This window comes from Equus caballus, chromosome 23 (genome assembly GCF_041296265.1).
Source record: "Equus caballus isolate H_3958 breed thoroughbred chromosome 23, TB-T2T, whole genome shotgun sequence".
NCBI lineage: Eukaryota > Metazoa > Chordata > Mammalia > Perissodactyla > Equidae > Equus > Equus caballus.
In genome coordinates, this window is record NC_091706.1 from 13125431 (window position 1) to 13149147 (window position 23717).

The 23717-nt window shown below is 37.8% G+C and overlaps 1 protein-coding gene across 16 annotated transcripts in view; it reads right to left on the minus strand.

Annotated features, from left to right (window-relative positions):
• ERCC6L2 (ERCC excision repair 6 like 2) overlaps positions 1-23717 on the minus strand; it is a 143617-nt gene that overhangs the window by 12633 nt on the left and 107267 nt on the right. For 14 of the 16 annotated variants that reach the window (XM_070249051.1, XM_023627095.2, XM_070249052.1 and 11 more), the window contains one exon: positions 18968-19122. In XM_070249051.1, coding sequence (XP_070105152.1) covers positions 18968-19122 — 155 coding nt within the window. Of the gene's footprint in view, positions 1-4756; positions 10906-12308; positions 13639-18967; positions 19123-23717 lie in introns of those variants that run through there. The other 2 variants (XM_070249060.1, XM_070249059.1) reach the window with 2 other exon arrangements.

The following is a 23717-nucleotide window of genomic DNA, read 5'->3' on the forward strand; positions in this document are numbered from 1 at the left end:
AGGAATTTAAAAGAGAATACTGTCCCTCCTTAACATTAGGATAGAGGGTGAAGTTGCTTGCTCAAAAAAGCAAAATAAATCCACTCCTCTTTCCCCTAGAAAGTAGAAGGCCAACAACTGAAACACTATGTCTGTATTTGATAGCAAATTTTGTGATCATGACATGAAGAAAGCAGTAATCTCAGTTTCTGCAAAAGTCCCTAACTGTTCCTAACTTTTTCTCTAAAAGTTTCTGCAAGATTATCCACCTCGATTTGCTTTGAAGAAGGACCTCTGCAGTCTGTGATTTTGATGACGTTTTTCTTCATCTTAAGATTCATGGTTATAAGAAGAAGGAAGGAAGTATGAAGATAAGAACTTTGGATAGTATTTGTATAGTATAAATATTTCTGCTAATAAGTGTTTACAAAGCTCGACGCTGTCAGAGTATAATTTATAACTTATTGCCATGTTCATGATTATATTTCCATAGGTTATTGAGTAGTATTAGGTATTTCCACAATAGTTATTTGTATGAAAAAAATCAAACTCAACTTATGGAATCCATATTAAAAATAAAACTGAATAAGTGTAAGGAATGTAGTAATCATTTCTAAATAATGTAAACATACAGTTAAAAACTCCACTTGATGACAAGATTAATTGAATGGAAATGGGCGCTTACTTAAGAAGCTGAACTTATCAGAAAATACTGCAGTAATAATTATAATTTATGACTAGTAATATACCTTGCTCCTCTGGACGTAGGTATACTGTAAGGAGCAGTCGGTTCAGAATTGAAAGAGTAAGGGGAAACTCTATTCAGACCACGGTTAAAGGGGTCTAGAAAGGGAGAAGGTGGGCTATGGCTGATTATGTGAGTCCTAATCTGACTTATATAATTAAAAATGTGCACGCATGATATAGTATCTTTACAAAAGTAATTGTTATTAAAAATAAAATTCAGAATATAAAAATTTTCTTAATTCAACTAAAACATTAAGCATATATTATTTCTATAAATGGTAATTGTGCTAATATATTTGGCCAAAATAGTCCCCTCACCAGTCCACAACTGAATGCTTAACATGGAAAGGCTCACTTCAAAGGCTTCGTGAATACCTGCTTTAATTTTGATAAAGTTATAAAATCACTATTGATTCTTCTAACATATCTGTAAAATGTGTTTGAAAATATATCATAAAAATTACTATTTAAAAAGGTATAATGTATACATTCTATAAATAAAAGCTATAATTTAAGTTGTAAAAGATACACATCAGGATCACAATAAGAGGCCACTTTTGTCAGGAAAAATTCCTCCTTCTAGAGTGGCCACAATGAACCCACGCTAGACCTAATCACCTGTACGTAACTCTGTGCAACTTCTTTCTTACTGTGAAGTTGTAGGTTTATATTGGTTCTACCAGGAAAACTCCTTATCTTTAGACTAATAGCATGAAACATTCAAATGACCTTTGATAATACTCTCTTCTTCCTTTGAACCAAAAGTGCACTGTCTATATTTCAAGGCATCAGATCTAAGCCAAGTTGCATTATTTTAATTGAATCAATAGTTATTTTTTGAAAAGCCTAATTGAAAAAAGAAGATAAGGTATATATAGATTTTCAGCATGAAAGAGTAAGAAAAAAATAAAACAGACTCTTTAAAAGTGTGTAGATAGCAATCTTTGATGTCAGTGTACTTAGAAAAGAAAAAGAGAATATTCCCCCTACCTCACAGCCGTATGATTACATTAGCATTTTTCTATTTACACTGCTACATATGAAATCTATTTTTATATACTAGGAAACTTCACTGCAATAGTGCAGAGACTGTTTAAGGAAAAAAAACCCCTCTTCTTATTAATAGTCTTTGAAGTAAAAAATAATTTTGGAGATAAATTACTAAAGCACTGTAGAGGGCACCTGGGCAGGAATAGCAAGGAAATGAGACAAGTCTGATAGGGATCACTCTTTCCCAGACCCACCCACCTGTAACAAATGGGGCAAGAAGCATTACCGTCCAGGAGAGTGAGTCTCAAAAGCAGTCATGAACAGCCTCTAGCTCCCACTCTGGCAGAGAAATACTATCGTAATCTCTACCACCTTTCTAAACCTCCTTGGGGCTAATTCCTGGAGACACATCAGTGGTGGTGCAGATAACGCTGAGCCTTCTCCCCAGCTCCTGTGTACCTCCCGTGGCGCAGAGGGAGCTTGGAGGGGGACAGTGCCCAGTGAAGCGCAGCATCCTCATACGATGGGTAGCCTGTGCATAGGAGGCTATCAGGAATCAGTGAAGTCTTTTATTAAGGAACTTTGGAATGGACCTGTCTGCTGAGCTGGTTTCTGCAGAAAACAGCTTACAGAGCAAACTTCACTAGAACAAAGAGCAGTACATATTGAACAGCCACATTCACTGGCTTTTCCCATAACAGATGACTAGGCTTGATTAGTCACTGAGAACACTGGGAACAGGCAGGAGTTTTCACAGGCATGGGAAGGTCCTGATGGCTCTGCCCCAGTGAGAAGCCCACGTGGAAGGATTAGTTAAAGTTTGGATTCTAAGATCCCCAGAGGATCTGCCTGTCACAGGAAAGCTCTGTGGTCAGCACCTTGTTCCTGAGCACAGCACAGAGCCTCATAAACCACTCTATGGTCACTGTCACATATAGGCACGCGCATGGGCACAGGCTCTCACATCGGCCTGATCACCCCAACTTTGCCATAAAGCCTAAAAAAATCAAGCGCTCTTTCATTTTTTTTTCTTCAGTAAACCTTAAATAGTGAAGTCTGAGAGGCAGCAATGCTTTTGTTTACACATCTGTTCAAACAAAAGATTAAAAAAGAAATCTCTGGGTAAGGGCCAAACCCTGTAAACACATAGAAAGTCATAAACTTGTTTGTCTTTGCAAAGCAGGGAACCAGGAGTACTATAAAAACATACAGCACACGTAAATAAATTCATTAAAATGGCATCTGAAAGTCTAAAACGACAAAACTTTTAAGGATCTTTGCACAAGTGTGAAAAAGCTCCTATCCTCAAAGTAATAGTTCAAGATTTCTGTCTGGTGGCAGGAAACGTCACTGTAAACGCAGTTTCCAATACGCAACAAAAACCTAAGGCTAACCCCGCATTGTATTCACTCACCCTCTGTAGAAAAGCCAGCTGGTTAAAGGACCCACCACAAATATATACTAAAGTCAAATTTTCTGCCTATGTTTAAAAACGACATTCAAATCTGAAAAAACAAACAGATTCAAATCCAAAAACTTTTTTTTGGGGGGGGAGAGAGATTAAAGTTTGTAACTACGGTCTTACTTTCCTCCTGGAAGAAGTAATAGTTACAATCCAGCTATATAAATATTGATAGTACTTTGCTTTCTGAGTGAGCCACAAAAGGACAACCTTATACTAGCTGCCCTGAGCCTAGGTTCCGTTTTTATCCACAACAGTCCATCTCATGTCCAAGAAACCCATCTATCTAAAAGACAGAACAAATGACAGCCTTGGGAGAGCAGGCGAATATCGTGGGGCACACACTACAAATAGAAACGTATAAGCCCTATCTCCTGGAGATTCGTGAACCTGAAGGCACTGCCGTTCATCGCCACAGCAGTCAACCTACGGGAAAGGGCCAAAGCCTAATACCCTTAGTCCTCCATGGGCAGGAAGTAAATTCCCTTTAACATCTCCTACACACAAAGGCTAGAGTAGGGTCAGGGGCCTTTTAGGGTAGCAGTCTGAGTACTGGACTCAGCACGATAGGCCCTGGGGTCTAGGCCTCTCTCGGCCACGTATTGTGTAAACTTGGGGAGGTTATATATCTTTTTGAGCCTCATTCTCCTGGGGGATAATGACGAGGGATTTGGGGATGAGGATCTAGGGACAGAGAATTTGGAGCTAGGACTCCCATTAGTCTCTTCCACGTTTAAAATTCACAGTTCTACCAGTATTTACAGAATCTCCAGTAAGTGGTAATGAATGGGTCCTTAGCATCCTATAGCCCTGACCTCAATTTCAAATCATTGTATGTATCGAGTTTTATTTATATTCCTGTAAAGCACTCTCTAGAGACTACACAAAGGTCCTATACTAAATAATACCTGTTATATGAAAAGATCACAGAAGGGCAGTGCTGATGGAAACAAATTAATTAAAGCAAGCCTTTCTTGGCAGGCGCTGCCCTGTCTGCCCTTCCAGGGGCTGGCACTTCCTGTGAGGGGCTTAGCTCCTCACGTCCCTCCTCCGCGGCCTCTAGCTGGCAGAAGCGTAGGCAACTAAGCGTAGGCTGATTTGGTTACAAGGCCCCCAACGGCTCTCCAGTGTCTAGGGGAGAACGTTTCAAGCACCATGCCACAAATGACACTGATACATTGCAACTATCTGTGAGGTTGAATGCAGATTATTATATGTAATAAAGTAGTGAAATCCGTGAATGACTCACTTTTTTAGTCAATTAGAGTGGATTCCCTACACCCTCATCATTTTCACTCTCCCCCATTCTGATACGCTTTCTCGAGTCCCGGAGGAGAGGAAGCAAAGCTTCTGCACAGAGAAAGGCCAAGTGGAAGCATGTCCCACTAGAACCGAGTTTAACGACCAGGTGACTCTCTTCATGTGGTCTAAGCATTCTGAAGCTAACTGCTCTTAGGACTCTTTTACCCTTTAAAAATTATTGAGAACCCTGAAGATCTTTTGTTTATATGGGTTATGTCTACTGAAAACTTAAAATATTAATTCATTAAAAATGACAATAAGCCAAGTACATTTAATCTAAATAACCTTTTTTAATAAAAAAAGTTTACATTATCCAATGCAAACAAAAAATTAGCAAGAAGAATCGCTATGTTTTACATTTTTGCAAATATCTTTAATATCTCGCTTAAGACAGACAGCTAGATTCTCGTATCTGCTTCTGCATTCAATCTGTTGCAACAATGTTGTTTTGGTTGGAGAGTATGAAGAAAATTAGCCTCAGCCTCATACAGATTTGTACAAGAAAAGCGAAGAATATTTTAATAGCCTTTTCACATAATTGTAGATATTCTTTTTTGATACTGTATCAAAACTCAAGATTAAGTTCATGTAAGATCTGAAACCATATCAATAAATTTTTTATATTGTTAAAATTAAAATTCATTGGTATATCCAGAACTTTGGCTGACTTTTTCCCCCATTTACAATTTTATAATATCATTCACTGGTCATTTGGAAAATACTGATTAACTGAGTTATGCAGATCTTCAAAATGCTGACACATTCAATTACACATTGGAAAATCATATTTGTTGTTATCACTACCCATTGCCTCAGAAAGATCTCAAGGTTTGGGAAGGTATCATGGTCATCGTGGCAGATACAAGGTTTTCAGTATTTTAATTTTCACTTGAGAGCTTGAATTTTATCACTGCCAACAAGTTCTGTTTGTTGTTTTCCTTGAAGAGACATACTCACTAGTTCATTTTTAAGAAAGTATTTACCAAATATACAAGCCTTAATAACCATAGTTTGTCTGTCAGTCATCCTTTCAAGTACAAATGGTGTTCCATAAAAAAAGTGGCTAGTTCAGTTTGTATGTCAAGTGCTTATGTGTACTTTCTATTTCATCAAACAAAATATAAAAAAGATGAGTACTAAAGGGTTGAGATTTAATAAAATTATTAATTTCTACTGTTTCATCAAGGATATTCATAAGAGAAACTAGTTTTCTTTTCCTGCAAGTATGTGATAGTGAAGAATCCAGTGACTGCTTGTACAATTTAGGGCCAGTAATTGATTCATGCTCAACTGCCAGGTGTTTTCCCACAATTGCTTTTGCACAATTTGTGCAAATGTCAACAAGTGAAAAGAGCACTTGGTATTATTTTGAAAATAGTTCTGACCTTCCAACCTCTGAAGGAGTCTCAGATATCTTAGGACCCCATGGACTGCATTTTAAGAACTGCTGCTCTACAATAAACTGGCACGCTTTCAGTCAGCATATCCTTGAAACGTCCATGCCGAAAAATCTGCCCAGGATGATCAAGAGTGGATTTTGGTTTCACCCAGCTTTATGTCCACGCATACGAAAAGGGTCCCTCTTTACTGAGTGAAAACAGAATAGGTCTTCTGCCCAGAGTAATGATCACATCTACCTGCTCCAGCCCTGGCTCTTAGCCTTTTTAAACCACAGAATGGTTAGATATTCTGTATGTGTTGAAAGTTACTTGTCAAAAGTATAAACGCCAGCATTTCAGTCTGTTCAAGTCAGTTTAACATTTATTGATTACTTCTCTAAATGCAACGCCTTTCATGATCTGTTCGCAACCCTCTATGCAGCTTTACTTTCCCTGTTGTCCAACATAAGTCAGCCTGGTTAGGCCAGTCTTCTCACTACTGCCAAACACATCATGGTATTCACTCTGGTGCACCAAATTTCCTTAACCTTGCCTTCTGCCCAACATAGTCCTACCCATGCTTGAAGGTCCAGCTTCACAAAGCTTTCTTTGAGTATTTTTCTTGCATTGCTATTTCAATTTCTCATTTAATAGCTTTATTACATAAATGGAGTCTATCTTGATTAACATTTTATCATAGACAGCATACCAAACCAATTAGCAACAATGTTGCACGTAGGCCAAAGATCCAAGTTTCACCTCCAAAGGAATACATCAAAATTGCGGGGCTCTCTGAACAGGCAGGGCCCCTGTACTGTCAGAAACTATTTGATTGTTTAAATCTTACCTATAAACTGGAACACAGATGCCCCTAATCCAGAGAGCAGCCATATATACGGTTTTGTACTGAGTCCTGAGTAATGTACCCTACAGGCTCTCAGTAAACAGATGCCAGATGAATACAAACTGACACAAATATAACACACCTAAGAAAAATTAATTTCTGGAAAACATTTACCAAATAATTTTTATGAACAAAGTGAAAAGTTCTTCCTCTTAAGGTATTCACTATTTCACCTGGCAACAGTGACAGGAGAGCCTAAAAACTGAATAAGGCAGCAGGACGGGGCTTCCACTTCCACTGTGAAGCAGTTAACGCTAGTCATGAAAATCGTTAATAGATTAATTGAAATTTGATTCAGATAGTAACTTAGCTATAAGATGACTGACACCTTTAAAATAAAACCTCAACTTACCAACATCTTGCTGTAAAAGCTGTGACTCTGGTTATGCTAAAAGGAATATTATCTTCATCAGGAAATTTGTGAAAATACCACAAATTCCATATTGAATCAAGGACCACAGTTCAGACATATTTATCCTGCCTAAAGCCAATCCACCACACAAAAATTCACACTTATACTAAGAAATTAGAGTAATTCTTCACATTTTTATTTATAGACTGTCTTTGAGAGGGCTTTATTTAGTATCTACTGGAAATTCAATTAAAATCAGTAAGCTCTAATTGCATATCTATGTACCAGGAAGTGTTCTAGGTCCTGGGAATAAAAGACAGAACGAGATGCCGTTCCTAATGCAAAGGAGTTGCACAGTCTCATCAGGGAGATGGAGTCAGACGTTGATGGCCTACCAACAGCCACTGCCTCGCTCTTTGTCGTCTGAACAAAACTGGAGTTCTCTTAGAAATGTGCTCAGGGAAGGTGGGTTGCTCTCTCAGTTGAGAGAGATAAAGTAGTAAAGTAGATAAAGATAAAGTACTTTATCTTGAGATAAAGTAGTCATCCTGCAACATGAGGCAAAAGGCCCAGGGACTAAAAGTTAACTTACTAAGGATAGCGGGGCAGAAATGGACAGAGCCTGAATCCTTATGATGTCCTTGGGCTGTGGCACCAACCCTGGAAATACCTCCCTCCAGACTACCTTTATGTGAATTAGTTCAATGGCCTATTGTATAGGCCACTTTTAAATGGTTATTCTATTCTTTGCAGCTGATAGCATCCTGTAGACATATATACAGTATCACACAATATAATGTGATAAGTGCTATAGCAGACACACACAAATAAGTAAAAATAAAGATGAGGAAGACATTTACACTGTTTTGGAGAAGCCTTAGGGGAAAGCTGTCATGAATGATATAGGGGGTAGGAGTTCAATAGGCAGACACAGGTGAAATGGAATTTTAAACAAAAGAACCACAGGAGCAAAAGCATGGCAGGGTAAAAGTTTGCGGTACACTTAGGGCTACATCACAAGGTGAAGGCTGACTAGGAAGAGCCTGTTCATCTTTATATCCCAGTGGCATCTAGTTAGTGCCCATAATCCTGAATAAGTGTCTCGGAATGAGACTGCAAAAGCAGGCTATGGCCAAAGTAAGATAGATCTTGTGTGCCATGGAAAAGAAACACAATAAGACATTTCACAGAACTTTGGAAGACAGAAAATTACGCCCCAAGTGACTGTTCAAATTTATTATTGCTAGATGAGGAAAGCTCAGAAAGTCATGTATGGGTAGGGATATCTTTCTGATACCATACCGTTCTCCATGTTGTCCCTTCTTGAGTGGGTTTCTTATACCAGCACACTATGGCTAACAGATGACAAATTATGAGTGCAGATGAGGAATACCAGCATTTATGCTGCTCTAAAATGACTAATATCTTTACATTATCTGCCAGTATACCCACTTGAACATTAACTCATGGAGCGAGGAGTTGAGAAGACTTTACTTGAAGTGCAAATGGTTGTGGGGATCTGCCTTACGTAGTACTTTTGTGCAGGAATTACCAACAACCAACATTTTCTGAATTCCCACTCTGTGCTGCCTGTTACTTTGTGGTAGTGTTTCTGGAAGCATACGCCATGGTCCTGATCCTTACGCAGCTTGTAACAAACATGAAGAGAGAGCAAATACACATGAGGTAAGTAACAATAAGGTGATGTCTGCCATGTCTACAGAGATGACTGGCACAGAGAATGAGTGTGAAGGGACCTTGGAATAGAGTGATCTCTGACGACTGAGGCTGTACGGAGGAGATGGAACTTGAAATGGGTCCACCTGGAGTGAAGGATCAGACGGGAGATGATATGGTTGGAGGTGTAGACTGAGTAAATTTATCGAAGCCCATGAATGCCAGGCAGACCTGAGAACACTTCTCATTCAGATAGGGAGGGATTGTTTCCCCTGGCTGATTAAATATATTCAGTGGTGGCTGTGAACAATGTCAAGTCATCTCCAGAGGATTTCCAGGAAAACTATGAAAGTTCTTCATGGAAAAGATAGCTTGAACTCTGAAAAATTCTCAGAACGTAGTGATGGGGTTCATTGTACCCTGAAAACCTAAATGTATTCAAAAAGTATCAGTTACATGAAGACACCATTATAAGTGTCTGGAGTTATCAAAGGTGAATCAGAGACATGTGCTGCTATTTCAAAGTCCAGAGTTTATTAGAAAAGAAGAAAAAGAAGTGTACATACATAACTAGAATAAAAATTTGGAAGTCATCCTTTAGACTGAGGCCATGTCGAGTACTATTGGGTGAAGCAGACAGAGTGTAAGAGGAAGGACAGCTTCCTTCCAGCTCAGGGAGGAAGCGGCTGGAGCTCTGTGGAAAAGATGTCACATCTGAGGAGGGTCCTGCAGGGAAGAGGAGGTCTGGAGACTTGGGGATAGAACAGTAAGGCTGAAAGTTATTCCTGGTAGAGAAAAACCATAAATAAAGAGAAAAAAGTAAAAAATAACGCCTTCTCAGAAGATCCTTGGCAGAGTAGATATTGCCAACAGTCTTGCTGTATTTCTTGGGTCTGGACAGAGTTTTAACTGTGTAAAAAATATTTTTTAAAGGGAAGGATGTATTCAGTCCACCTGAATTTTTTGTTTAACTGCTAAAGTGAAGGTAATTCTTCACAGGCAAGTTATCTTGGAAAATTAGACTGATTTGTCATACTGTAAAAATAAAATGGAGCATATAAAAAAAAAAAGTAAAACCTCCAAAACAAAGCAGAAACCAAAAGAAGAGAGAAAAAGCACAGGAGAAGGCAGAAGGATTAAAACTACAGGGATTTAAGCTGACTGCCACTGTTGAGCCTAAGAGAAGCCACTTACCCTCTCATTTTTAAAAATCAGTAAAATAAGACGTTTGCATTAGTCTCCAAGAATCCTTCAAACTCTAAAATACTATGATTTCCAAACCCTATAATTTTGCTTTATCTGTCCTATAAAAATTCACAGTTCATATGTGCAGAGGCAGGATTCTCAGATGACAGGGCAATAGGTGTTTCCATAAAGTGGCCATGTCCAATTGATACCATGGTTTTCATAGAGGGATAAAATATAATTTGAAAAGCGCTGTGAAGTGCTTAACATTCTTTGAGTCACTAGGTGGAGTCAATCAGAGTTCAATGAGGCCTTATCTCTAAGCTTTTATATTGTTACATGGAAGGCATTATTGAAGAAATAGTATTTTTTTTAACTATTTAGAATCTTCCAACTATTCTAAACAGAGATATTATTCAAAGAAGCCATATCTATCTTCTATGCAATTGGAACAATAACTAGCTAGGAGAAAAATTAGAATAAAACTACTTCTTAATATGCAAAGATTATTTTTGTCAGTCCAGTCCATTGTGAAATTAGTTTATAATTACTTTCAAATACAATTTTTTTCTATACTATTCTTCATGACAAATCAGCTATAGTTCAGGGCAGGTCTATAAAATTAGAGGACTGGACTCGATATCTTTAATGATATTCTAAAATATTCTGTTATTGGTACTATTAACAACAAAAATAATAACAGGTCAGTGTAGAGAATAAAAGAGGGAATTTCATTCATTACCCCTACTGATAAGCAACGATCACAATTACAATCATAAAAATTTATACTATAGTTTGAGTCATTTTAAGGCCTTTCTTGCAAGGAGCTGAATGTCTTTTGTACACATCAGCTCATTAATCACATTACTCCATTAATCCTGGTACCAGCACTGTGAGGAAGGATGCCACAGCTTCTCGTGGCCTCCAGCTAGGAGGGGAATAGTTATATATGTTTGTAGTTGACACCAGATTCTCCTTACTCTGACTAGGTGACAAGTGTTCTTTGCAAATGACATAGTATCTGAATCAGTCATAGTTCCACGGACAGAAGCACAAAAGCCTTTTTCATGACAACGCTAGTCACATAATTTCGTACACATGCACGCACAATTTCAAAATCTTGATCTTTACAAAAATTACTTGAAAGAATAACTTTCTGATACAAACACCATAAAACTAACAATGAGCATAGAAAGAAAAATGGTAAGACCATGAAAAATCCCACCCAGTAAGAGTTAATTCCATTACATACTGAAGCCATAAACCTTACCTACTGGACTACTTCACAAACCAGTCATTTGTGAACAATTCCTTTAAACCATTATGCCAGTCACTCTCCTAAAAAATAGGATAATGGAATGCTATATCTCCCCAAAGTCTGCTTATTGTAAACAGTCCATCCTTCCTTGCTCACTCCAAAAGCTGTATAAACACACTGCAATCAAATCCCCCATAGCTCATAGAAATCCTCTCTTTAAGGAATCTACAAAATGCCAATCTAATACAAATACAAGAAAGAGAAGTTCTTACTAACACAACATTGTGTATTTACAGTATTCTGACCGGTGCTTAAACCTGCACTGTTATATAAAAGGCACTCTCCCCCGGCCCCCCGCCCCAGGCTGACAGCCTGCTTAGTTCTCTCATTTACACCACACTGCAATAACATAAAGAAGGGTTTACTATTAATCCAGGTTTTACTACAAAGCGACCCGTTATTTCTCTGTCAAACACTGGCAAGAGTGCCAAGTGTCTGTCATCCAATTCAGGGGATTAAGTTTTCTTTTACAGTCTGATACTTGTACCAATTTATAAAAATACAGATATAGTTTCTTAGCGTTGGTCACAGTCTATATTTTGGCCTGGAGTCAGGCAGCAGGGTCGGCTATGACAGCTGGCAGGAAACTGAGGGGACAACACATCCTCTCCCTTTCAGTCACCATGCCTCAGTTGCCATAGTGATTAATCCTTAATTGAATGCTGTCTTTGTACATTTCTTTTCAGAAAACTTAAAGTAAACTTCAGTTGAAAACATGCAGTTGATTGAAAAAATGAGGTACCACATCACAAACAGGTATAGCAAAGTTTTGTGACATACTTCCACACATTAAAGGAGCAAATTAACTCTAATAAAGGTATTATCAGTTCCTTCAAAGGCTCAAAGCATTTCTTTTTGGTCTGAGCTTAAAACTAAATCACATGGGCTTTCCCCCTTTTATCAGACATCTCATCTTTTAAAACAGGCTGTCTTCAGAAGTAGTTCTAAAATATCCAAGTACAATTTAAGACCAAGTGAGTTCTTATTTCATATAGTTTGTACTACTAAATAACAAAGGTATAATTAGAAATTTATTTTAGGAGAGAGAAGTTTTAATTCAAGACATTTATAAAGTACGTTCTATAAATAGAAATTAATTTACAAAAGTATAAACTGCAAGAAACCAAATGAAACATGGAAACGATAGTCTATTTGAGGCCTTTTCTTAACATATAGTCGAAACTGAAAAGCAGGTTCCGAGCTTTTGCCATGTTGGTTATCCATAACTACATCAGAAGGACTGAGAAACTCTGAAGGACCACAGACCTTTAGCTAGGATTACGGTGGACACCGCTTTTCTCTTACAAGTTTCCTAGTTAGCATAGTCCTTTGCAACTGAGTTAAAGGCTCACTGAGACTCAACGGTATTATTCCAAGGAAGTGAAATACTTGCATATTGTGGCCATTGCTAATCGTGTATTGCTTTCATACAAATAAATAGGATTTGTTTTGTTTTCTTAGGAAGTGAGGCAACTCATTCGCATCTGGCTGCAGACACACACACAGACCACACGCACGCATGCACATGTACACTCACACACACAAACACACAAAATCCTTTCAAACACAAATAAAAGTCTCTAACAAAACTTTGGTGACAGACACGTAGCACTGAGAAGAATTCTCAGTAATCAAAGAGACTCTGGATGTGAGCTCCAGATGAAAGACACTATACTGTAGTGGGAGGTCTGGGGATCTCTGGAGACTCCAGAAGAAGTTGGCAGACATTTTCTAAAACTACGGCTTAGTCTCTTTTGCCTTCATCTCACTTCATTTCCCTTTGCCTTAGTTTATTCTTTTTTCTTCCCATAACTGTTTTTAAATTTTTTCAAAACTGCAAATTCAGTACTGTCACCCAACCCCCCACTACAAGCTGCAAAATCTCTCAGTGAGTAACATACATATCTCTAACCAAAAATGATGGTATGTTTCAATAGTTTACTCATTAAAAGTGTTGAAATAATATTGACCAGATACGATGAAATCAGTGACTGTGAACATTTTTTTTCTTAGAAATTCAGTGAGATGGCTTTGAAATATCAATCTCTCATCTATGTGAAATAATAATATTTTAAAAAGTCTCTTCAGAAATCCTTAATTTAACCATCTTTACAAATAGTTTTAGTAAAGAGCAAAAGGATACATCACCATTCCATCTCCCTGACATTACTGAGGTAGTATTTAGTTTCTAGAAGGATTAGAATAAGGGGAACCAAGACCGTTATGTATGGAGATAATGCAAAAGGACTGGTCTGAGGGCAGACTGACGTCTCGCTCATCTGTCTGTCCGTCAGCAGCTATGGCGATACCTTGAATTAGAAGCAGTCACTGCAATTGATGAATCTAAGGAGGAAATAAGTCTATCAGCTTTAAAGAGAAAAGTTACTAGTAACTTCAATTCTAATACAGAATATGCAATACAGAAATATATTAATATAAACCATAAAGTCCTGAGTGGCTTTCTCTTTTCATAAGCAAAAACTTAAGAGTCACATATAAAATTCTGAAAAATATTCTACCATGAACATTCTTTTCTTTGTTAAAGGAGTCCAAAGCCCCAGATCCACTAGTACCGCCCATTCTTTTACTTATGGTTAAATGCGGTTGCACACAACTGTTGAGGATTAGCTGTCCTTGTTGATCCCCACCTTCCAGGGGCATGAAAGGCCTATTAGTGTTATCCAGTGGTAGTAATAACAATACTTATTATTCATTGAATGTTTACTTTGTGTCAGGTACCGTTCAGAGCATTTTACAGGTATGATCTCATTTAGTCTTCACAACAACCTTTTGCAGTAAGAAGTATAATTATTTGTATTTTAAACGCAAGAAAAATGAGGCAGAGAGAAGCTAAGTAACTTTCTCATGGTCACACAGGAAGCATGAGGTAGAGCTAGAATTCAAACTCTCACTTCTGAGTAGAGTCCATGACTTAGGCTAGTCGTAACCATCAAGATTCATTCTGCCTCTGGAAGATGACAGAGTTCAGCAAATTGAAGATGAGACTCGTTACATGAGTTCTTTTGTTTATTAATTTCTAATTAAAATAAAAGGAGGAAAGCATGAAGTATGTCTCAGGGGTTGTAGTTTTATGTCAAAAATACAACAGTTTTAGACGGTGAAAAACTAAGAACATTATAAATATGTACGATGATTATCTATTTTGAAAATTCTGATTTTCACATAACAAGGAAGACCTTTCTTTTTTAATGGTAAGCTTATAATACTGTCTCCAAGTGATTTTTGTATGTAGATAACACTACAGCTTTCAAGACTAAAAGTACAGCTATACGATTACAGCTATATGACTTAACAGCTATATGACCTACAGCTATATGATTACAGCTATAGGACCTACAGCTATATGATTATAGCAATATCACTTACAGGTATATGACTTACAGCTATATGATTACAGCTATATGACCTACAGCTATATGATTACAGCGATATCACTTACAGCTATATGACCTACAGCTATATGATTATAGCAATATCACTTACAGGTATATGACTTACAGCTATAGGATTACAGCTATATGACTTACAGCTATATGATTACAGCTATATGATTACAGTTATATGATTACAGTTATATGACTTACAGCTATATGATTACAGCTATATGACTTACAGCTATATGATTACAGCTGTATGATTACAGCTATATGATTACAGCTATATGACTTACAGCTGTATGATTACAGCTATATGATTACAGCTATACGACTTACAGCTATATGATTACAGATATACGACTTACAGCTATATGATTACAGCTGTATGATTACAGCTGTATGACTTACAGCTATACGACTTACAGCTATACGACTTACAGCTATATGATTATAGCTATATGATTACAGTTATATGACTTACAGCTATATGGATTACAGCTATATGACTACAGCTATATGATTATAGCTATATGACTTACAGCTATATGATTACAGCTATATGACTTACAGCTATATGATTACAGCTATATGATTATTTGCCCTCATATTTGTATTTGTATGATATACAGTTTTACAGATATACAATATTTGTATGATTACAGTTATATGACTTACAGCTATATGATTACAGCTATATAACTTACAGCTATATGATTACAGCTATATGACTTACAGCTATATGATTACAGCTATATCACTTACAGCTATATGACTTACAGCTGTATGATTACAGCTATATGATTACAGCTATATGACTTACAGCTATATGATTACAGCTATACGACTTACAGCTATATGTTTACAGTTATATGATTACAGCTATATGACTTACAGCTGTATGATTACAGCTATATGATTACAGCTATATGACTTACAGCTATATGATTACAGCTATATGACATACAGCTGTATGACTACAGCTATATGATTACAGCTATATGACTTACAGCTATATGATTACAGCTGTATGACTTACAGCTATGTGTTACCCTGGTGCATTAAATGGTATAGGTCAACTCGGAGGGATTGAGTCTTCCTCTGCTGTAATTTTACTGTATGACATAGTACTTAGAGAAGTCAGCCACCGAGACGAGCAGGCTTATACGGACCATCCTTGGCTAGTCAACATTAGTGGCATGGGATTGGACCTCCTGCTTAGTGGCTTTAAGACTTCCCTGAATATTTTACACCCATCAGCGTTTGGTCATTAAACAAGAAATTTCTTCATATATCCTGAAAAAGGTCTACTGAGTTGGTCCATGTGTGGTGGGGGAGCTATATGGCCTCAAAGTGCAGATTAGAAACCCAGGGAGTGGATATTCCAATTTGTTTCCTGGTAAAAAATGTCTCTTACTCTGAAAACCACTGTGAAGAGACAAGGTTTCTGATGAGATTGTGCTGTCCACCTCAAGGATGTTGGGGCTGGGGGCCGGCCCAGTGGCATACTACTTAAGTTCACACGCTCTGCTTTGGTGGCCTGGGGTTTGCAGGTTTGCATCCCAGGTGTGGACATACACATTGCTCATCAAGCCATGCTGAGGCGGTGTCCCACAAACGAAAGTGGGAAGATGGGTACAGACGTTAGCTCAGCAAAAATATTCCTCAAGCAAAAAGAGGAAGATTGGCAATACATGTTAACTCAGAGCCAATCTTCCTCATACGCACAAAAAAAGGATTTTGTGGCTGGAAAAGGTTGAAAACTACTGGTATTGCTAATATAAGGATAAAGGAACTCCCCTGTCCCCAGCCCCCACCAATTAAAGGCAAAGTATATTTCTAGCATTTTGATTTTTACAACTTCCCTTAAGAAGGTTCTGAAGGGACTTCATTGCTTCTATATCTAGGGGTTGCTTCTCAGGTACATTTTGGGAGAAATTATATAGATATAAATTTCTTCTCTGAGAAATATTTAAATAAGCTAACAACCAATATCATTAAATTATTTCATTAACATCTACCACAGGAGTTTGCCAAATTATCTGACCTTTTCACATTAAAATTTGTTTGTCTGGAAAAGGGCATAGTTAAACAAAAAAGAGCATGGCTTTAAAAAAAGCCCAATATAAAAATTTAGCTGCCTGTTTAAAAGATTCTGAGGGGCCGGCCCGGTAGCGCAGCAGTTAAGTTTGCAGCTCTGCTTCGGAGGCCCGGGGTTTGCTGGTTCAGATCCCAGACACGGGCACAGCACTTCTTGGCACACCATGCTGTGGCAGGCATCCCACATATAAAGTAGAGGAAGATGGGCACAGATGTGAGCTCAGGGCCAGTCTTCCTCAGCAAAAAGAGGAGGATTGGCAGCAGATGTTAGCTCAGGGATAATCTTCCTCAAAAAAAAAGAAAAATTAAAAAAAAAAGATTCTAAAATGCTTTTCATTCTAATACAGCAAATTTCTGGCAAAGCCAGCATATTTCTGCTTACGTTTTTCAGAGAGCTGCTACAAGGTAGTCAAACTGTAGAAATGCCGTCTACAGTGTTGGTTGAGATGTGGTATATTCCTAGATCAAATGGGAATATCAAAACCCAGCATCCTCGGGCCCTGGAAGAACACCTCTGTGGGCTGTACTCTGGCACGGGGCCTTTGCACTACACTGCAACATGCTAAAAGCACAGTGTTTCAAAGTCCATCATTACGCCGCCTCTAAGGATATTCTAAGACAAGTGACTGTTCCCCAGATCATTGAGTGGTCCCCACTGAAAACCCCAGGTGACAAATTTCCTTCAAACTCAGCGCTAGGGAAGACTCCCCTCTTCCCTAGAAGAGCTGGTATTTTTCCCTTAGGAACCACCACTTAGCTCTGTGTTTCTTGTCAGGGGTTACGGCATTTGGGTAGAACAATTCTTGGCATGTGGATGTGCCTCCCCTGGACAGCCATTTAGCAGTCCTGGCCTCCAGACCTTAATGCAGTCGGGCACTGGGGCATTGCGACCACCCAACTGCCCACATGTTTCCAAACGCACTAGATGAGAAGACACGAAATAAATTATTTATTTCCTTTGTTTTGTCTACCAGGAAACTCACTGAAATTTGTCATTTTAAAAAAATATGTGGGTAAGAACACTATGTGTTTTACATCTGCATTCTAACTTTCTGCCAGTCTTGAACTTCCAGTTTACTTTATATTTTCCATGGGCCTCAATTGCATTCTGTATTCTGATTTTACTGTTAAGAAGTCCAAATCCTTTGTTGAATCAGACGAGGTACAAGTAAATGAAGACAGCTTGACAGTTCAGAAGCATTTTCCCCCTTCATTCTTAAAAGTAGTACTAACTTGAAATAAAGTATCATTGTTGTGTACAGTACACATTTTTTCTTTCTTTTTTTTGAATAAGATTAGCTCTGAACTAACATCTGCTGCCAATCTTCCTCTTTTTTTGCTGAGGAAAATTGTCCCTGAGCTAACATCTGTGCCCACCTTCCTCTATTTCATATGTGGGACACCTGCCACAGCATGGCTTGATGAGCGGTGTGTAGGTCCACGCTCGGGATCTGGGCTGGGGGACCCCGGGCGGAAGCACAGTGAGCGAATTTAACTGCCACACCACCAGCTGGCCCCTACCGTACACATTTTTAACTCCTATACATAAGGGGTCGAAAAGCTACTCCACAGACACCTAGCTCTTAGGAATTAATAAAGAGTAATAAGACAAAGACAAGAAAACATTTTTTAAAACTTTTGATGAAAGAGACTATGTATAAATAAAATAACACATTTATACAAAGCTTTATTTCTAGATAACAGCAATTTCAAATGAGAAGAGCCCTTAGGAAGTATTTATTATTTTTAACACTATAAAAACTCTTTTGCTAAAAATATAAATTCTATTTATAAGGCTAGTTTTTGTGTGTGTCTTCATTTTAGATGACAAATTTTGGAGGAAATCTAATCATGCACTGTGTTTTTTTCCATATGAGCAGAAGTGTTTTTGGTTTTGATTTAACTGCATGCTTCCCTCAGATTCATCATTTTTGGCAATCTTTATTGATGGAAAGTATTAAGCAACTCAGCATTATTAGGCATTTTGTATAGGTTTGTCTTTTAATATAAAACATCTTTGGGGACTATAGTGCCCCAAATGGTGTTGTTTTCATACTTATTTGTATGTCACCGATAGTCTTAGGAGGTACTTTTGAGGGAGTATTTAGAGAAGATCCTGTTAACTTCTGTGAAACGAGATAAAAACTAAAGATGACATTACCCTATGTCCTTCTTACCTTAGAAGTGCAAACAGCTATGTTAGCGGGAAGCTGGGAAAACTGCTTCAATTCAAATACGTCACGCGCTGCCCATCGGCTCATGTGGTTTTCAGCTCTGCTTGATCCGATCACATTCTGGTTCGAGTGAATGTAAGCCACCTCCCGAACACCATCTAGGAAGTAATTGATGTTTAGTAAGTGATGTCTCATTATGAAGCAATATGGTTCCACATATTCTTTAAAAATTATCAGCAATGCACTACAAAACAGGTTATGTTTGTTTTATTTTTAATCTTTAAGAAAAATATTGTTTGTATGTTAACATCACACTATTATTTTTTAAAAACACTGAAAAGAGAAAGAGTTGAAATATATTGGTCTAGGTTAACTTGGAAATGACTTTTCCCTCTCATCACTATGAGAACTTCTGAGATTAGGTAACAATGTTTAGATTTAAACCTGAAATGAGGGTTTTGGCGAAGAGAAAAGTCATGGTGGAGGGTTGTCTGTGTGTATTTGTTGTCTCTGTTGACTTAGAAAAATTGTTTATGAATCTGAAGAACAGCGCTCGCCTCCGCTGCCCACAGTGATGGGGCGGGAGTGGGGCTGGGGACCAGGGAGTTTCATTTGGTTGGCTTTGATCAGTTTTACTGTTGGCTGTTTTGTCGTTTTTGTCATATGCCCAGAGAATGTCAAGACTGGGAGCTTTTTAGGAAATGAAAAAAATTAACTTACAGGTTTTATCTGAAAGAAGTTTAAAAAATGGCTACATTTTTTTATTGCTTTGCCTCTAGGCACCTAAAATTTACTTTTAAATTGTGGTCATCAAAGAGAAGGCTAGAACTGAGGTCTGCAGCAGCTCCCTCCAACAGCTCTGGCCAGAGCCTCAATCACCACCTTCAGCACGTGTGTGTTTCAGCCCTGGACCTCTCTCAACCAGAAGTGCCAATCACCTGAAAACAACCTGCTGTTAAACAACAAGACTAAAAGAGCAACTAAGATGATACTCTCCTAACATATTCAAACATTAGGTAGTATATACGGCAACAGATTAAAACCGTCAAAAGCATGGTTCTGGTAGAAAATTTACTCAGATTTTTCTTAATTTTGATGACATATTTTATGCATTATTCAAAGTAGCATTAGTTCCACACTAACTATTGACATATTTTATGCAGTAAAAAAAACCCCACAAAAAGTGAAAAAACTCAGCCGATTATTTAAAAAATAGTTTATGCAATAATTCCCCAAACCTAAAACCTAACTGTAGGGCACAAATCAAAGGATAGTCCAGTACTTAGTTACAACAGCCATCAAAACACACACCACAATCATCTTCTGAAGGAGACTACTAATAACCACAAAAGAAAGCTTTATTTGTAAATAAGTGAACACCATGATTAAGGTTTCTACATCAAAATATTTTCGCTTATATATCAGCTTCTTTCACATAGTTCTTTGAGTCCAACACTCTTGGAAGCAATGCTAAGTCTTAACATCACTTAACACATTCTCAGCAGATGGTAGCGGCAGGGGAAGTAGTTTTCCAATCTCTCTGAATCCCTACTTGCGACAGACAGCAAAACTACAGCCATGACAACTCTTACAACAAAATTAGATGATGAGATACCCCCATGAGCCCCAAAATACAAGCATCTGGGGACAAGCCACCAACAGCTACAAAGGGTCTGTGTGAAGGAAGAAGGAAGCAACAGGGTGGCATCTGATGGCTCTGAGAACAGGAAACCCAGAATAGACAACAGGTATTTACTGGAAAGCACAATGGGCCGCCTAGAGAACAGCAGCTGAATCTGGGAAGGTTTTCTGCTCCCCAACACTGACTAGGTGCAAGGGGCGCAGGGGAGAAGGCCTGAAGCGGCTAGCACGGGCTAGCCCTTAAGAACTCCCCAAATGGACCCACCAGAGCTCCTGCCCAGGTCAGGGCCATGCAATGAGGAAAAGCTCCTGGGAGGTCAAAATGAGCAGGATAGGAAGAACAGGGACAAGGGGAAGAGAAGGTCTAGAGCAAAGATGGGAGAGAATTCCACCATGGTTTTGAACAATACACAAAAATAACAGATAGGGATCTCTGAGACATTAGAAAGGACTTCCTAAACTCTGTCTCATTTAAAAAATTCAAAGCAAATAATTTCTATAAAAATGAGCAACAGGGTCAAATCTCCTAAAAATTATTACAAGAGAAAAGAGAATAAGCAGAATAATATTCCTACAATGGCAACATGCCAGAAAGCCATGCTCACAAACAGATTAAAACTGTAACTGATTTCAAAATGAGGTAAAAGATTTTTAAGAAAATGATAAAATACAAGATCCAACAAGATAAATCAGAATTAGAATAACTCAGAAATAAGTGACAGAACTCAGAAAAGACAGAGAACTTAAAAAATATATATATATTTCAGAAATGAAAACTAAACTAGAAGGAACATAAGAAACACAGTATATACTGCTTTAAGAAAATTAGAAGGAATGTTTTTAAGAGCAAAAAGAAATGAAAAAGATAAAAAAGGATTTCAGAGAATGTAACAAATACTGAAGATAGGCAAAGAAGATCCAACATTTGAGTAACAGGAGTCCCTGAAGAAGAAAGCCAAAGGAATAGAATAAGTAACTAAAAATATTAGTATAAGAACGTTTTTCTGAAATAAAAACCGAATTGAAACTACACTATAAGAACATTGACGCAGAATAACCAACACTGCTATGGACTGAATGTTTGTGTCCCCCCACATTCCTATGCTGAAGCTCCCAGTGCAATGGTATTTGGAGGTTAGGCCTTGGGAGATAATTAGGTCATAGAGATGAAGCTCTAATGAAAATGATTAGTGTCCTTACAAGAAGTGACACGAGAGGTGATTTCCCTCTCTGCCATGTGAGGACATAGCAAGAAGGCAACCATCTGTAAATCAGGAAGGAGGCCCTAACCACGAACCAAACCATGTTGGCACCCTCATCTTGGACTTCCAGCCTCCAGAACTGTGGGAAATAAATTTGTTTAAGCCGCCCAGTCTGTGGTACTTTCTTATAGCAGCCTGAGTCGACTAAGACAAACACCAAAACACAATCTAGTAAAACTACTGAATAATAATGAAAAGAAAAAACCCCCTTTGTGCATCTAGGGGGAAAAAGATGAACAGATGGCACACTACGTCATGCCAGAAGAAAATGAAGCTACATATTTAGGATACTCAAGAAAAGAAAGTGTGAGCCAAGAATTTTATATCCAGCAAAAATGACTTTTAAGTATAAAGAGCACAGACTGTTATCAACAAGAATCTCGGGAATATTATTCTCATGAGCACTTCCTGAGGGAACTACTAGAAAATAAGCTTCAGATGACCAAAATTACTCGAGAGACACTGACATAAGGACTGATGGGGAACATTAAATTTATAGTTACCTGCAAACAAGGATAATGACGTCTAAGAGGCGGGGCATTTACAGTGCAATGTCCGTATGTTCTGACAATGTAAACACAGTACATCCATTTTAAATTGGGAAGAAATGGGAGAACACATGCAAAAAACCCTTAATGTTTCCAGGAATCATAGTGCAGTAGTAGTGGTATTTTTATTCTTTGACTTTTGTGTAATATGGGATAAAACAAATGAGTAATTATGGAACGTTATAATTAAATCATTCCCTATATGCTTAAGAACCAGGATTATCAGTATGGAAGAAATGGTATACAAATGTGCTAGAGAAGAGGTTAAGTAAAAGCTCTATACTCTCAAGTTAAGCATCAATATAAATATGGAAGTATCAATAGAAACTCATCATGTATTTTATCATATATAAAAATACACATATGTACATAAACACACATATAAATATACACATAAGTATAAATATATATATACACACACATATAAATAGAAACCTATGTTCATATAAATATATATGTATGTACATACACACAAAAATAATCTGTCCAGTGAAAAGGCCCAGAAATAATGACCGAGCTAGTAGTAGCAATAATCATTCCTAGCACCAGACTGCGGTCTTGAAACACACTTTCTCACTAAATGAAACCAAGACTTCTTGGAGAAATGACTGATTCTAGGTCTGGGGCAGAAAATGTATAGATGATCCCGGAACATCTTGTAATACTAGATAGCAATCAAAGATGACTAGCATCATGTCAGAATGTCTCAGGAACCAAAATTCTCATGTCCAAAGGCTCCCACTGTCCAAAGATGGGACAATTGAGCCTCAATAATGATATTAATTGCAATGAATTGAGACTCATTAAATGTGTTTGAATCAATTAATTCATACGATTTTAAGAAAAGAATGGGTCATCCTCCAAGGATGATAGGGAATCCATTTATTATACTAAAAACTGGTAAAGATAGGAATTAAGTCTTTTTGCCTTCTCTGTATGAACTGTACTACTGGGTAATAGTAGATGAGGGGAAGTATCTCCTTATGGAAGCATTCTAACAAACAAATGAAAAAGAAATAAGAGAAGTAGAAAATATCATTGTGCTAACCTGAATGAATAAATAGTTACAGGCATTAAGCAACATTGGCTGCCAAGATTATAGAGACCAGCAAACATTTTGTGCCTCCCATGGTCTTGCCAAACTTTTGTCAAAGGGATTGAACTGGAGTTTGATACAGTCTCAGGAGCCAACTGCTCACTTGCAGGAAATACAGAGGGCAGAGAAATACGTTCAACTGTACCAATAGCACACAATCAGCAAAATGCAAATTGAGGAAAACTCTGCAGATAGCTCAAGTTCCT